Source organism: Myotis davidii, unplaced genomic scaffold (genome assembly GCF_000327345.1).
Source record: "Myotis davidii unplaced genomic scaffold, ASM32734v1 scaffold246, whole genome shotgun sequence".
In the NCBI taxonomy this organism is placed as follows: Eukaryota; Metazoa; Chordata; class Mammalia; order Chiroptera; family Vespertilionidae; genus Myotis; species Myotis davidii.
Window position 1 is genome coordinate 168,124 of NW_006296542.1, and position 15,807 is coordinate 183,930.

The 15,807-nt window shown below is 49.3% G+C and overlaps 1 protein-coding gene across 3 annotated transcripts in view; it reads left to right on the forward strand.

Moving 5' to 3' along the window:
• The window catches only part of PIK3C2B (phosphatidylinositol-4-phosphate 3-kinase catalytic subunit type 2 beta), a 47,106-nt gene that overhangs the window by 27,927 nt on the left and 3,372 nt on the right, over positions 1–15,807 (forward strand). For all 3 annotated transcript variants that reach the window (XM_015569283.1, XM_006771961.2, XM_015569284.1), the window contains 10 exons: positions 233–362; positions 1,934–2,070; positions 4,718–4,887; positions 5,399–5,555; positions 6,120–6,229; positions 7,799–8,000; positions 8,443–8,567; positions 10,070–10,187; positions 12,049–12,130; positions 12,495–12,601. In XM_015569283.1, the coding sequence (XP_015424769.1) occupies positions 233–362; positions 1,934–2,070; positions 4,718–4,887; positions 5,399–5,555; positions 6,120–6,229; positions 7,799–8,000; positions 8,443–8,567; positions 10,070–10,187; positions 12,049–12,130; positions 12,495–12,601 (1,338 nt within the window). The remainder of the gene's footprint in view (positions 1–232; positions 363–1,933; positions 2,071–4,717; positions 4,888–5,398; positions 5,556–6,119; positions 6,230–7,798; positions 8,001–8,442; positions 8,568–10,069; positions 10,188–12,048; positions 12,131–12,494; positions 12,602–15,807) is intronic.

A 15,807-nucleotide genomic window follows, 5' to 3' on the forward strand; every position in this document is an offset into this window, starting at 1 on the left:
CTGCATGTAGGAGAGGACCTGACTTCAGTTCGATAGGAACGTGGGGTTGGGGAAGAGCCGGCCCACCACAGGCCCATCTCTGGTGGTTTGACGTGGTATGAGCTGAGTGGGCAGGTCAGAGGTGGAGAACGGGATAGGCCCCCTGTCACAGGAGCTGGATCCTCTTGGGAGACCTGGGAACCACAGGGGGCGGTGGAGGTGGTTCTGGTCGTCACTCTCTCCCTCCCTCCAGTGTGGGGACGACCTTCGTCAGGACATGCTCACCCTGCAGATGATCCGCATCATGAACAAGATCTGGGTCCAGGAGGGGCTGGACATGCGCATGGTGATTTTCCGCTGCTTCTCCACCGGAAGGGGCAAAGGTCAGTTGGCAGTGGGCGGAGCTGTGAACAGGTGGAGGGTAGGGTGGGAGGTGCCCTTTGCTTACTGTCCTTTTTTCCTATTCCTGGCACCAACTTTGTGCTTCTCAGGAAACATGGAGAGGGCAAGATGATTTCCTCAGAAGCTGTGGGGTGGCATAAAAAGAGGGCTGGGGATAGAGACTTACAAAACAAACAGCAACCAAATGTACTCTATAGACTTTGGATCCTGACTCAACCAAACCAACTGTGAAAAGATATTTTTGAGACAAGTGGGAAAAATATGAACATGGATTGGGTTAGGTGAGATTAGATTAAAGAATGATTGCTGATTTTTGGATGAGATAATGGCATGGTAGTTTTATCTTTGTTAGTCTTACTTTAAACATTTAGAAGTGGCCCTAGCTGGTTTGGCTCAGTGGATAGAGCGTTGTCCTGTAGACTGAAGGGTCCCAGGTTTGATTCTGGTCAAGGGCACATGCCTGAGTTGTGGGCTCGATCCCCAATAGGGGGCGTGCAAGAGGCAGCTGAGCAATGATTCTCTCTGATCCTTGATTATCTCTCTCTCTCTCTTTCTCTCTCTCTCTTTCTCTCTCTCTCTCTCTCTCCTCTCTCTCTCCCTCTCTCCCTCCCTCCCTCCCTCTCTCTCTCTTCCTCTCTGAAATCAATAAAATAAAATAAAAATTTAAGAGTGAAATGACATGTCTGGGATTTGCTTTAAAATACTCTAGCCATGCCCTGACCAGTGTAGCTCAGTTGGTTGGGCATCATCCCATTCACCCAAAGGTTACTGGTTTGATTCCAGGTTAGGGGTCAGGGCACACGCCTGGGTTGTGGGCTGGATCCCCAGTTAGGGAGCGTGCAGGAGGCAGCTGATCAATGGTCCATTCTCACATAGATGTTTCTCTTTCTCTCACCCTCTTCCTTCCTTTCTCTCAAAATCAATGAAAATATTTTTTTAAAAATACTCCAACCAGGGGGTGGAAGCAGCAGTGTTGGATGAGAGAAATAGAATAAACAAGATTTGCAAAGTGTTGATAATTTTTTATAGATATTTTTTTAAATATATTTTTTATTGATTTTAGAGAGGAAGGGAGAGGAAAAGAGAAATAGAAACATCAATAATGAGAGAGAATCATTGATAAGCTGCTGAGCCTGCAACCCGAGCACATTCCCTTGGCCGGAATCGAACCCGGGACCCTTCAGTCCACAGGCGGATGCTCTATCCACTGAGCCAAACTGGCTAGGGCTGTTGATGATTTTTGAAACTGGGTAGTGGTTCTGTGTGAGTCCATGATCCATTTCTTTATTCTTAAATATATTCGAAAATTTCCAGAGTAAAAATTAAAAACAAAAAGCAGCAGCCACTGAGAATCGGAGAGACCAGAGTCACAAGGTGGAAAGTGGGACCTGAGAATGGCGTCCTTTCTGCCTTGACCTGCTCCCTTATTATCAGACTTGGTCCGAATGCCCTACCGTGTCACTTCCGGAGAAGCAGCCGGCAAAGCGCGTGTAGCTCTCCCCCGACAGGCCCTTCTCTCTGCTCTGGAGAGTGACCCGTGCCTCCCCCACAGGGATGGTGGAGATGATCCCTAATGCCGAGACCCTGCGCAAGATCCAGGTGGAGCATGGGGTGACCGGCTCCTTCAAGGACCGGCCTCTGGCCGACTGGCTGCAGAAGCACAACCCTGGGGAGGTCGAGTACGAGAAGGTAGGACTGGGAGTGGCAGGTGAGGCTGGGCTGGGGGTGCCCGACTCTGGCACCTGGTTCTGTGACCACGAGATCTGCACATGCTCAGAGGAGAGGGGAGGAAGGAAATACTCTTTCGTGATTGACTGGTATATCCAGATGTCTGGGTGTGGGTCCGATGATGGGTAAGCTGACAGAAAGCCTCTTGGTATTCAACTGGGAAACCATCGCGTTCCCATGGCAGATTGGATAGTGGGGGAGGGGGCCAACTTTTGAGAACCTGCCTGTATCTCTCCTACTCCTGGATCCTGTTCAGTTCTTCTGTGCCCTCCAAAGGGTTCAGTTCTTTGTAGAACAAGAGTTAGTTGGGCCCTCGTCGGTTTGCTCAGTGGATAGAGCATCGGCCTGCAGACTGAAAGGTCCCAGGTTCGATTTCGCTTAAGGACATGTACCTTGGTTGCAGGCTCCTCCCCGGCCCCGGCCCTGGTTAGGGTGTGTGCAGGAGGCAACCAATAGATGTGTTTCTCTCACATTAATATTTCTCGGAAGAATATCCTTGGGTGAGGATTAAAAAAAGAGTTAGTTGGAAGAGACCTTAAAGATCATTTTAATCCAACTCATCCTTTCATAGATGTATAGATGTGAATTAAGATTCATTCAGTTGTTCCCAGGTTTGTGGCAAGGCAATAACGGGAAGCCAGGATTAACGTTAGGTCGGAGATGGAGATGAGGGCAAAGGGTGGTAGGGCCTTGGTGACTTGCTGTCAGGGTCCATGGCTGGTGTACAGTTTCATGGCTCTAGTCTCTGGGTTAACTGAGTTTAGGGGGGGGACCAAATCACAATGACTAAACTCATAAGGGACTGACTATAAGTCAGAAATGCTCATTTATATAGTTCAGCTTCCAAATACTAATGTACATTGATTGATGCATTTCATCCTTGAGGCAAAACCACATGGACAAATTATAATCAGAATATTATTGAATGAACATCTAAGTAGATGATCTTAAATGATCTTAAATGTTGACGTCCCTCGGGGTTAAATTCCTGACCTGCTATACTGTCTCCATTCTTGTTAGCTCATCACCTCTTCTTTCTTTACTACCATATGCTGATGCCTCCCAAAGCCCTTCCCTCTTCCCTCCCTTGAGCTGTACACTCTGTGGCCACCTGCTTGCTGGACATCTCACTTGTATTTCACCCAAATCTCAAACTCAGTGTAGGCAAAACTCAGCTTTTTCTCTCTCCTCTCTTGAAACTGGCTTTTTGTGTGTTTCCTCTCAGTAAAGGGTATGACTATCTGTGCAGTCACCCAAGCCAGAGCCATATGATCTTAAATGATCTTAAATGTTGACGTCCCTCGGGGTTAAATTCCTGACCTGCTATACTGTCTCCATTCTTGTTAGCTCATCACCTCTTCTTTCTTTACTGGAAGGGGATGAGGGGAGAGGGAGGGATGGAGGGAGGGAGGGTAGGAGGGAGAGAGAGAGAGAAAGAGAAAGCAGAAGGGGATGAGGGGAGAGAAAGGGAGGGAGGGAAGGAGAGAGAGAGGGAAACATGGATGTGAGAGAGATACATCCATTTGTTGCCTCCCACACACACCCCGACCAGGGGCCAGGGACCGAACCTGCAACCCAGACCCGGAGGGAGGAAGGAGACGAAGCCCTGAGGGAACGGTGTGGCAGTGGGGCTGTGGGGGCTCAGTGGGAGGAGTCGGTGTGAACTGGGAAGCTCTGGGAAAGGCGTGGGACTCAGGGAAGCTCCCTGACATCTGGCAGATGCTTGTAGAGGGTGTAGGGCGGGCACACATTCTCTGCCTGGAAGCTTTCTGCCCTTCCCAGCTGTGTACATCCTGGTTGGCTGTGATGATTGTTGCCCTCTGCTGATGAGCCTTTCTTGAATTCTTGGGAATTCTATAAACATCACAAAGAGGATTTAGAAGGTGAGAGGTGTCCAGTTGCTAACTCCGCATATTTTTACTTTCTGGGAAGACAGATAAGGGAACAGGTGTTGACCAGATAAAATAAGGTAGACCTAACCCCTTCCCCATCCCCTCCTCCCTTAAAATCAGAAATATCTCTAACGCCCTTTACTAACTAGAGATGGCTGGTTTTCAAGTGTAAAACGCACCCAGAACTGTTCCGCTGCCTCAGCTCTTCTTGGAGTGAAGACTTCAGTGCCGTTAGCATGTAGCTGTTACTAAGAACACTGGCGGTGGGGGTGGGTGTCGTTTGGGGGGCAGGGAGAAGGATGGGAGGATTCTGAACAGGTCAGGAAAGGAGCCTTGAGTTAAGATCGTCACAACTGGTTGGGGAAGTTGTACCCCTCAGTCTTCTGGGCTGGTCAGGTTTGGGCTGCGGATGAGTTCATTGTCTTCCTAACCGTGCTCCTTGGAGAAAGAAAGGTGCAGAGGAAGGTGACTTTCAGATAAAGTGGCGAAGACGCGCATAGAAACCTTCCATCGTCTCATACATAAGACACGAGAGACGATTCGGGGTGTACCTGTGTGTGAGTTGGTCTGGGATGAAGGCTCAACAGGCAGATGTGAGGTGCTACTGGGACTCATGGGAAAGAGGCCAGAGCTGGCAGATTCAGTCTTGCTGTCCCCCCGGATCCCTTCCAAGACGGCTTGATATCCTCTCCTCCCTCTCCCTCCCCTCCTCCCAGGCCGTGGAGAACTTCATCTATTCCTGTGCCGGCTGCTGCGTGGCCACGTACGTCTTGGGCATCTGTGACCGACACAATGACAACATCATGCTGAAGACGACTGGCCACATGTTCCACATCGATTTCGGCCGCTTCCTGGGCCACGCCCAGATGTTTGGCAACATCAAGAGGTAAGTGGTCCTAAGTGGTGTCCTGAAAACAGGGATGTGTGTGTACGGGGGGGTGGGGGGTGGGGGGTCAGCAGAAATGGTTCCGAGCCGGGACATAAGCCCATGATGGAAGGAGCTGCACTGCAGGGGGTGGGGGTTGAGGGGGGATCTTTGAACTGAGCAGCTTTGGAGAAGAGAAGCCTGAGAGAGAGGTCAGGGCCTTGCAGGGCCTTGCAGAAGGTGGGGACCAGCCGTTCTCTCCCCGTTGAGGACTGAGCAAAGGGAAATGAGCCCAAACTGCAGCAAAGGGAACACGATTAGAAATCCGGAAGAAATCCTGCTAGCTCGCAGACAGGAAACCCGTGGAGGATGTCTCTGGGACGTTTTAGGTAGAAAAAGAAAACAGAGCACGCCCCACCTACCCTGGTTTGCATTGGTGATGAGGGGTGAGGGGAGCCATCCCCACTGTAGCCCCCAAGGTGGGCTTCCTCCTCCATGTTGACCTTCTCCCTGTATGTTCCCCTTGGCCCAGGGACCGTGCCCCCTTTGTCTTCACCTCGGATATGGCGTATGTCATCAACGGGGGCGACAAGCCTTCCAGCCGCTTCCATGACTTTGTTGACCTTTGCTGCCAAGCCTACAACTTCATTCGAAAGCACACCCACCTCTTCCTCAACCTTCTGGGCCTGGTGAGGAGCTCCATCCCTTTCTGAACCCTTCCTTCTTATCCTCTGGCACTGTCCTTGAGACTACCCTGTCTTGCTTCAAAGGATTCTTGGAGATCTACTTTTCTGAGCTCTAGATAAAGGCAGGGAGGGCCCAGGCTACCCAGGACAACGGTGTCTGTGCAGGTGTCTGATTTCCTGCTCCAGCCCGTCCAATCTTTTCTTTTTAACATATTTTTAAAAATTTATTGATTTGAGAAAGAGAGAGAGAGAGAGAAACATCGATTTGTTGTTCTACCCATTTATGCATTCATTGGTTGATTTTGTATGTGCCCTGACCACGGAGCAAACCTACAACCCTGGAGTATCAGGACAGCTTTCTAACCAATGGAGTTACCTGGCCAGGGCAGCCCATCCATTCTTGTGACCCTCCAGCCACTATCCACAGCCTCTGTCCCCCACCTTCTAGGACCCCCCCTAGAAGGGTGAGAAGAAGAGCCTAGCTATGGAAAGTCTTGCTTTTTGGTCTGGAAGAAGCAAGACTTCCTGGTTGTTATAGGCACCCTCTCTCCTCCTTTACTCTCCTAGATGTTGTCCTGTGGGATCCCTGAGCTCTCAGACCTGGAGGACCTCAAGTATGTGTATGATGCCCTGAGGCCTCAGGACACAGAGGCCAATGCCACTACCTACTTTACTAGGTAATGCCCTGCATACAAAATGTGCCGCCCACACTGAGTAATTAACTTCCAGGCTGCCTGCTGGGAGGAGCCGGGCGAGAGAGATGGGAAAGGCTTAGGTCAGGTGGCAGAGTCTGGTGGACAACGTGGGTGTGCTGTCCTGGCTTTGCCTCTGACTTAGGTAACTTACTTCACATCCCTCAGACTATTGCCCGTCTGCACTTTGGTGCTGACCTTTGTTTATAGAGGCTTTAGAGGCCTGGTGCACGAATTCGTGCACCAGTGGGGTCCCTTGGCCTGGCCTGTGGGATTGGGCCAAAACAGGCTCTCTGACATCCCCTGAGGGCTCCTGGATTGCAAGATGGTGCAGGCCAGGCCAAGGGACCCCACCAGTGCATGATCAGGGCCGGGGAGGGACGTGGGAGGTTGGCCAGCCCGGAAGGGACTGCAGGAGGGCTCAACGGCAAGTCCAGCCCATCTCACTCAGTCCCAATTGGCCGGACCCCAGCAGCAAGCTAACCTACCGGTTGGAGTGTCTGGCCTCTGGTGGTCAGTGCACATCATAGTGAGCAGATGAGTGTCTTTAGCATATCATTAGCATATTATGCTTTGATTGGTTGAACAGCCGACCAAACACTTAACATATTAGGCTTTTATCATATAGGATTGCAATCTGCTCTTACTTGCACTCTCACTAGGTCTTGGTCATAGAATTTGTTTATAGGTCAAGTATGAATTTTTAGCCCTCTGGATCCAAACTTCTCCCTTATCAAAACATGAATTTCATGGTTTCATTTTCCCACATTTGACAATGTTTTTAAGCACACTATATATGAAAGCAGGGAAGTATCTATGTACAAATGTCTACAGTTTTATCTGTGTAGATAATATTTCCATTTAATTATGCATTCTTTTTTTAAAAAAATTTTTTTATTGATTTCAGAGAGGGAAAGGGAGAGACAGAAACATAAATGATGAGAATCATTGATTGGCTGCCTCCTGCATGCCCCAGGGGGATTGAGCTCGAAATCCGGGCATATGCCCTGACTGGGAATCAGACCTTGACCTCCTAGTTCATAGGTCAGTGCTCAACCACTGAGCCACACCGGCCAGGCTAATTATGCACTCTTTTTTTTGGAACTTTGCAAACTAGTTTTTCTATTGGTGTAACACAGACCCTTTCTTTTTATTTGCTCCTTTCTTTCGTTTTAGAACCTTTCCTTTTGAACTGAAATGTCTAGATTGAGCAGTGCTTGGTACTGAACCTTGAAATTCAGTTTGACAACAATGTTTACATATCTACATGGTGACCCCAGGTGGAATCCCTAATCCCTTCCTACCTTGGGTTAACTGTCTCTGGCTTAGGAGGGCAGCGGGGGAGAGAAGACCCCCAGGTTCGCATGAGTAAATTGCAGGTAGTTAACTGCGTGCTAGCCATGTGCTCTATAAGGATATCACACAGGGAAATGACTTGATGTGAGCGAAGTGTTAGTCTCAGGTGTCAGGGGGTGTTCCTTGAGCTGGCTCTGTCCAGGCAGTGGATACGTGGGTCCGTGGTGACACCCTCCTCCCATCTGCTTGCACCAACAGGTTGATTGAGTCCAGCTTGGGCAGCGTAGCCACAAAGCTCAATTTTTTCATCCATAACCTGGCTCAGATGAAGTTCACGGGCTCAGACGACCAGCTGACCCTTTCCTTTGCCCCCCGCACGCACACGCTTCAGCGCTCTGGCCGCCTCAGTGATGTCTTTCTCTGCCGCCAGGAGAAGGTCTTCCACCCCAACAAGACCTACGTAAGCGTCTTCTCCAGTCTGATCCTCTCTTGCTCCTCAGTGTCCCCAGCTGACCAGGTTCTGTAGCTTCACATCCACACCGTGGGCACTGGAGTCACCGAGCATCCTGGGCTGGGGGCAGTCACAGACTACGTCCCTCTCCCTTGCTCAGGTGCCCTGCCTGGAATCAGGGAGCTGGATTGGATGGTTTACTCCTTCTGAGTCAAGGGTCTTGGGAAACATGTGCAGGAAATATTTGCTTTCAAGTTCCTGCATACGTACCTAGGCATATCCTCTTCGTCTCCATTGGAGATACTTTTGCCGTCTCCCTTCTGGAAAGTGTCATCCCCCCAACACACACACTCACACACACGCACACACACACCCCTCAGCTCCCTTACCTCCCCCCTTCCTTGGGTGCGGAGGGTGTGGCAGGTGTTCTCTAAGACTTGAACCTTTGCAGATTTATGTGGTAAAGGTGATGCGGGAGAATTCTCATGAGGCCACTTACATCCAGCGGACGTTTGAGGAGTTCCAGGAGCTACACAATAAGCTGCGGCTGCTCTTCCCTTCTTCTCTCTTGCCCAGGTAGCTATCCCTTTGACTCTCAGCCAGAGGGACACTGGGGAGGGAGAAGGGAAGGGGGATGAGTAGGACTGCAGGAGCTAGAAACTCTGGAGTCCACATCACCAGAAGGAACTTGGTAATGAGTTTGATAACAAGTGCTCCCCCTGCTGGCTGGCCAAGCTCTCTAGCCTTGAAAATAAGCCGGGGTCCACCTCCTGGAAGGCGAGCAAACTGGGTCTAAAGGGAGGGGGTTTACTAATCTGAAGATGTTTCAAATCTTTTTTTAACTTCTCACCTGAGGATATGTTTTTTTTGTTTGGTTTTATTGATTTTAGAAACAGAGGGAGGGAGAGGGAGATGGAGAGGGGGAGAGAGAGAGAGAGAGAAACAGCTCAACAATATTTACATATCTACATGGTGACCCCATATGCATGGTGACCCCAAGCCTCCCATATGCACCCTGACCAGGGGTCAAACATATGCACCCTGACCCAGGATCAAACCTGCAACCTGGGTATGTGCCCTGACTGGGAATAGAACCCACGACCCTTCGGGGTATGGAACAACATTCCAACCAACTGAGCCACACTGGTCAGGGCAAGGTTTCAAATCCTTTAAACAGTAAGAGTATTTTTCAAATAGATAAATAAAAGCTGGTGTCAATGGAATATATGCCTCAAAAAGAAGGAAATTCTGGCACATGCACAGGGGTGGGGAACGTCCAGCCCGCAGGCCATATAGGCCCTCAAAATCATGTGGTCTGGCCCTGCCGAGGCATGAGGAGTGAGTTAATTAAAAGTTTGACCAAATACAGCAGGCTAATTTTTAAGCTGATATTTTGTATGGCCCTCGAATAATGTTATAAATATCCAAATGGCCCTTGACAGAAAAAAGGTTCCCCATCCCTGTGCTGCAATGTGGATGGACCTTGAGGACATTATGCTAACTGAACAGCAGTCACAGAAACACAAATACTATGCGACATTCCACTTACATTAAGTACTTAGAATAGTCAAATTCATGGAGACAAGAAGTGGAATGGTGGTTTCCCTGGTCTGGTGGGGAGGGAGAGCATGGAGAGTTGTTTAATGGGTAGAATTTCAGTTTTGCAAGATGAAGAGTTCTGCAGAGAGATGGTAGTGATTGTTGCACTTGTGTGTGAATGTACTTCTTGCCCCTAAACTTGATACTTGCAAATGGTTAAGATGGTACATTTTGTTAAGTGTATTTCACCACCAATTTTTCTTAATGATTTTTACCTTGATGGGGTACACTGGGGGCTCCAAAGCCCCTGAGGCGCTTCTGGGGACCCATAGGACTCTCCCCAACAGTGTGACTTTCTTGTCTGGGGTTCCTGACACTGTGTGGGGGTTCCCTGGGCACAGACACGGGGAGCTGGAGTGGGTGGGGGTAGGAGTTAGGGTGGGGTCCCTGGGAAGAAATGTGGGTCAGGTGATTGAAAATGCAAATGAAAGTGACAGAAGCCTGTTTCCTTGTCTTTCTTACCCTCGCCCCACCCCCAGCTTCCCAAGTCGCTTCCTGATTGGCCGCCCGAGGGGAGAGGCGGGGGCCGAGCGGCGGAGGGAGGAGCTGAACGGCTACATCTGGCATTTGATCCGCGCCACCCCGGAGGTGGCCGAGGTGGGTGTGGCCTCTGGGCCGGGCTGTTCGGGCGCCGCTGCGGGGCGTGGGGGGGGCTGCGGAAGGTGCGGAGCCCAAGGGCAGTCAGGAGACCACTGGCTCCCCTGATCTGCCAGGCGCTGCAGAGGCGGAGGGGCGAGGTGGCGGCTCATCCTCAGGGGTCAGGCACGGGAACCAAGGACATGATGCAGCCACGCACACAGTCAGATGCTCGCCCAGGAAGGAACGGGGCCCGAGGAAAGGAGTTTTTTGAGCGGGTGGCGTGTGTATCTGTTCCCGGACCGCAGCTCTGTAGTTGCCAGCCAGCAACCACTCCGAGATGATTTTATGAGAAGGAGCGCCATTGGGAGCCAGCAAGCGAGGACCCACGGAGGTTGTTCCCAGAGCAGTGTGTCCCGCAACGAGGCAGCCAACCCAAGAGCGTTAGGGGAAATCACGCATAAACATCAAGGCAGACGTCCTCCTTGCATGTCTCGGTGGGGGCATTCCAGGTTGTGCATGCATCGCGTGTTCAAAAACGGCAGAGCGTCTCTGCCCCCGGGTAGAGGAAAGTTCAGAGGAGGGCGTGGGAGGGTCCTCAGCCTGCCCCAGCCTCGCAGGTGGTTTCCGCTGGTTCACTTCCTGGTCCCGAGAAACATCCCAGGCTTGGTAACAGTTCTAGCAGCGAAATTTGCAGCAAATGACAAGGAAGCATTGCACAGACCTTATACGTTTTAGAGTGCTCTAAGTGGGTGCTGGCTAGGAAAGGATTCAGAGCAAGACCCAAACCACAAGAGAACATTTAGTGGGTAAATTACAGGGGTAGAAAGAGAATTCCTAGAAGAACTGGGCTTGGCAAACGAGCTCTAGAGCAGCGGTTCTCAACCTGTGGGCCGCGACCCCTTTGGGGGTCGAATGACCCTTTCACAGGGGTCACCTAAGACCATCGGAAAACACATATATAATTACATATTGTTTTTGTGATTAATCACTATACTTTAATTATGTTCCATTTGTAACAATGAAAATACATCCTGCATATCAGATATTTACATTACGATTCATAACAGCAGCAAAATTACAGTTATGAAGTAGCAACGAAAATAATTTTATGGTTGGGGGTCACCACAACACGAGGAACTGTATTAAAGGGTCGCGGCATTAGGAAGGTTGAGAACCGCTGCTGTAGACTGAGAAAGGAAGGGCCCAGGAGCCTGGGAGTGAGAAGCTGATGGTATACGGTGCCCGAGGCCAGGAGGGGAAGGAGGAAAGGAAAGACAGGGCTGCTCTGGCTTGGAGTCTTGTATCCTAAGGGTGGAGATTTTAGGGGAGGTCCCCGGGGAAGATCGCAATAGAATTTTCAGTGGTTTTCCAGGTGTGTCCTTTCAGGGTTGTCGTCTCCACTGATTGGCCGGCGCCAGGGCAGGGGGTCATTATCGAATGCAGCTGATCCTCCTGTCCCGCCCACGTGGCTAGGTTTGTTGCTTTTCTGGGCCTGGAGCCGAAATACAACTGAGGCCTAGATGTTATCTCCAGGGAGGAAAGACAAGGGAGTCCAAACCAAACCGCAGGGCCAGGGGCCAGCGCTATGCTAGTGGAGGAAAGGTCACCCTCAAGGAAGGTCTCACCCTACAATTGATTGTCCATTGTTAGGCACCTGGGGCTTTCCGTCCTGGTGACCTTCTGCAGCCTGCTCAGGACTGTCCTCGCTCTGCTCATATCTGTCTGTCTGTCTACCACACCGTGACCCAAGCAGGAACTACATGTTACACTTGGTTGTTATGCGTAATATTTCTCTTTTAATCGGGGACAGTTCCTTTTTTTTTTATTATTGGGCCCTTGTCTCATTGAAGAGCCACCCTGTGTTCTGATTCCATTCCAGTGTGATTTGGTATATACCTTCTTCCACCCTCTGCCCCGGGATGAGAAGGCTACGGGCACCAGCCTGGTCCCCAAGTCCTCAGGTACAGTGCCTTCTCGGTGACATGTCTGCCAGTCCCTCTGCACCATTCCCAAGGGTAACTTCTGCCCCACCTCTCCCCAGTTCCCTCTTCTTGCCTGGTCTCTGTTCCTTTGCTTACTGGCTAGAGAACCTGGCTTCCCGCTCAGGCTCTGGGTCCTTTGCTATTTGGGCAGGTCCCCAGGGACTGGATGTTCAGTGGGTGATCACACAGGTTGGACGGACCCATCCCAACCCAACTCATGTCCACAGATGCCGCTTGGCAGTCCCCCAGGGATTTCAAAAACCCAACATGGAGATATCTGCCCGGAACAGGGTGGGGACATGGCTGGCCTCGTGACCTTTCTCTGTGTCCTTTGTCCCCACAGAGGGCTCTTGGGCCCAGCCGGTTGAGAAGGTGGGAGGGGAGGTGAAGCTGTCCATCTCCTACAAAAACAATAAACTCTTCATCATGGTGATGCATATTCGGGGCTTGGTAAGTGCCTGCGTTGTCCTCATTTGATGTTTTTATCTTTCTCCTGGTGCTTTTCTGATTGGTCAGGCCTGCTCTGCCCCTGTTTCATGAGGGTAACCCCAGGGTTGCTGGGTACTCACCAAGGGGCCTTGCTAGTGTGCTAGGCATAGAGTATGACCAAGCAATGCTAGACACAGCATCTCACCATCTGTGGTATTTGGCAAGTGGCCTAAGTACTCTGAGCCTCATTAAAATGAAGATAATGTTAGTATTTACCTCAAAGTGTTGTTATTAAATGAGATAATGCATTAAATGAGATAATAGATCCAGAATGCTTAACATAATGCTCAGTATTATTATGGTAATTATGGTGATTATAATAAGAGGGAGGCCCAACGGTGTTTTACTTGACTGTAGAGATAAGGCAGCCACATGACCACCTTGGAGCATAATAAAGGCAGTATATAATTACTAAAATTTTTGGTATGGCCCTGACTAGTTTGGCTCAGTGAATAGAGCATCGGCCTGTGGACTGAAAGGTCCCAGGTTCGATTCCAGTCAAGGACATGTACCTTGGTTGTGAGCACATCCCCAGGAAGAGATGTGCAGGAGGCACCTGGTCGATGTTTCTCTCATTGATGTTTCTAACTATCTATCTCTCTCCCTTCCTCTCTGTAAAAAATCAATAAAATATATTTTAAAAAAATTTTGGTATGATTCTAAGAACATTGTGAGTGGAGGGGGAAGGGAACTATTATTAAATACTTGGCACTGCGCTGGACTTTTGTAGGTTGGGGCATTGGTATGTGGCAGAAGAAACTTGAACTTTGGAATCAGACAAACCTGAGTTTCACTCTTACAACATCATTCATTCATTCATTCATTCATCCATACAACAAATGTTCACCTAGTGCTTACTGCGAATCAGGCTCTGCTACCCTAACCCTGGGTACAGGGTAAACAACAAAATCCTTACCCTAAGAGAACTTACATTCCAGTAGGAAGAGGCAGACAGACAAATATGTGGTAAGTGCTCTGGCGAGAAACACAGCAGAGAAGTAACACGGGTGGAATGAAGGTAGTGGCAGTTTTGCGTGGAGTGGTCAGGGAAGCCCTCATTGTTGAGGCGGTATTTGAGCAAAGATGGAAGGAGGTGAGGAGGGGGCATGTATGACAGGACTGTTTCAGACAGAGGGTCCAGTTAAATCCAAAAGCCAGGAACCTGCCTGAGGTGCCTGGGGAACTGCAAGGGGTATGAAAGGGGTTGATGCAAGGGGTTGATGCGAGAGCACAGCTGACTAGAGGGCATAGTCAGGACTCTGGCTTTTACCTTGAGTGAGATGCGAACCTTGAGAGGGTTTTGAGCAGAGGCATGTAAACCACAATTAATTTTAGAGAGTAATAAAGACTAAAAAAGCATTCATTTGAGCAAAAGGAGCTGTCATCAGGGAGACACAGGTTCAGTTAGCAATCTAACTTGTCTTCCATCAAGCCCTGGCTGGGGTGGCCCAGCTGATTGGAGCATCAGCCCATGTACAGGAAGGTCGTGGGTTCGATTCCTGGTCAGAACACATAACTAGGTTGTGGATTTGTACAGGAGGCAGCCCATTAATGTGTCTGTCACAAATTGATTTTTTTCTCTTTCCTTTCCTCCCTCTCTAAAATTAAAAATAACTTTTTTTTTTTGCTTCACCATGAAAAGGGAAGCTATTTTTTTTTTTAAGATTTTTATTGGTTTTTAGATAGGAAGGACAGAGAGAGAGAAACATCGATGGGACATCAATGGGTTGCCTCCTGCATGCCCTCCACCCTGGACTGAGCCCAAAGTCCTGACCAGGAATCAAACGATCAACTTTTCAGTACACTGGACAAAGCCCAACCAACTGAGCCACACCGGCAGGGGTGGGGACTATCTTTTATAACTTGTCCTCCTTGAGAGCCAGCTGAAGGCTTGTCTGGAAGACCATCATATCTATCACATGTCTTTATTTTTTTAAAAAAATTTTATTGTTTTTTAGATAGAGAGGAAGGAGAGAGAGAAACATCGATGGAACATCAATGGGCTGCCTCCTGCATGCCCTCCACCCTGCACTGAGCCCAAAGCTCTGACCAGGAATCAAACGATCAACCTTTCAGTACACTGGTCGAAGCCCAACCAACTGAACCACACCGGCAGGGGTGGGGACTATCTTTTATATAGAAAGTTCCTGCCCAAGTTCCCAATTTCGTGCAAATATGAGTTCCAATTTATTCCGTATGCTTGGTCATTATGAAGCAGTTCTGATTGGACGGGGCAGGTCTTGGTACATGGGTCAGAAGACTCCATCAGGAACTCTCACGTTGGTTGACTCAGCTGGTGTAACTAGGTAGGGCATAGTGCTAAAAGCTGAGAGCTCAGCTCAGGCTCTTCCTGGTATACAGAGCACGTGAGAAGCCCATGCCAGCGAATGGCCTTTAGGCTCTTATTATTCATAAAATTTGGGTTGACCCTGGGGAGTCCATCTCAGCATGAAAATTCCTTCTTGGGTTTCACATCAAATCAATCTTTCTTCTCAGGGTCCACAAACATAAGATCTAACTTAAGATTTAAAAGGATCAGGCTGGGTGAATCAATAGTTGGTTGACCCCGAGCAAGGAACTTAATCTGACTCATTTCTCCACCTCTTAGGGGATTGCTTGGATCAAAAAACAAAATAGACGAAGACACTGGGCTAGGCAGGGAGATATCTGGGGATATGATGGTTCATTCACAACAGACCAAGTATATCGCACACCCTGAGCATTTGTATAAAATGTATAAACTGGATATAATAGGCAATCTGATTGATATTTTAGTAGAACACCTAACATGGTAGATTTTTAAAAAAGATTTTTTTATTGGTTTTTAGAGAGAGAGGAAGGGAGGGGAGAGAGAGAAACATTGATGTGAGTGTGTAATATTTGCCCCACGTCCCACGTGGTTCAGGGTTCAGGATCTGGAAGAGGAGCCGCACACAAATGAAAGAGAGGAGACAAGAGATAAATTGGGGGGCCAGGCGAGAGCCCATCCCAAAAGGATGGACTCTGCTTGTGCTCAGGCCTTGTCATCCTTTTATTAAGTTTAGGATACACCCATAGCCCTTAGGCAGGCAAGTTCCAGTAACAGACTATCTTATCAATAAGGATTTACGTGACTATCTGGTAGGGAAGTTGCTTCAGCTACCATTGTCTGGCCTAACAGTGGGTGC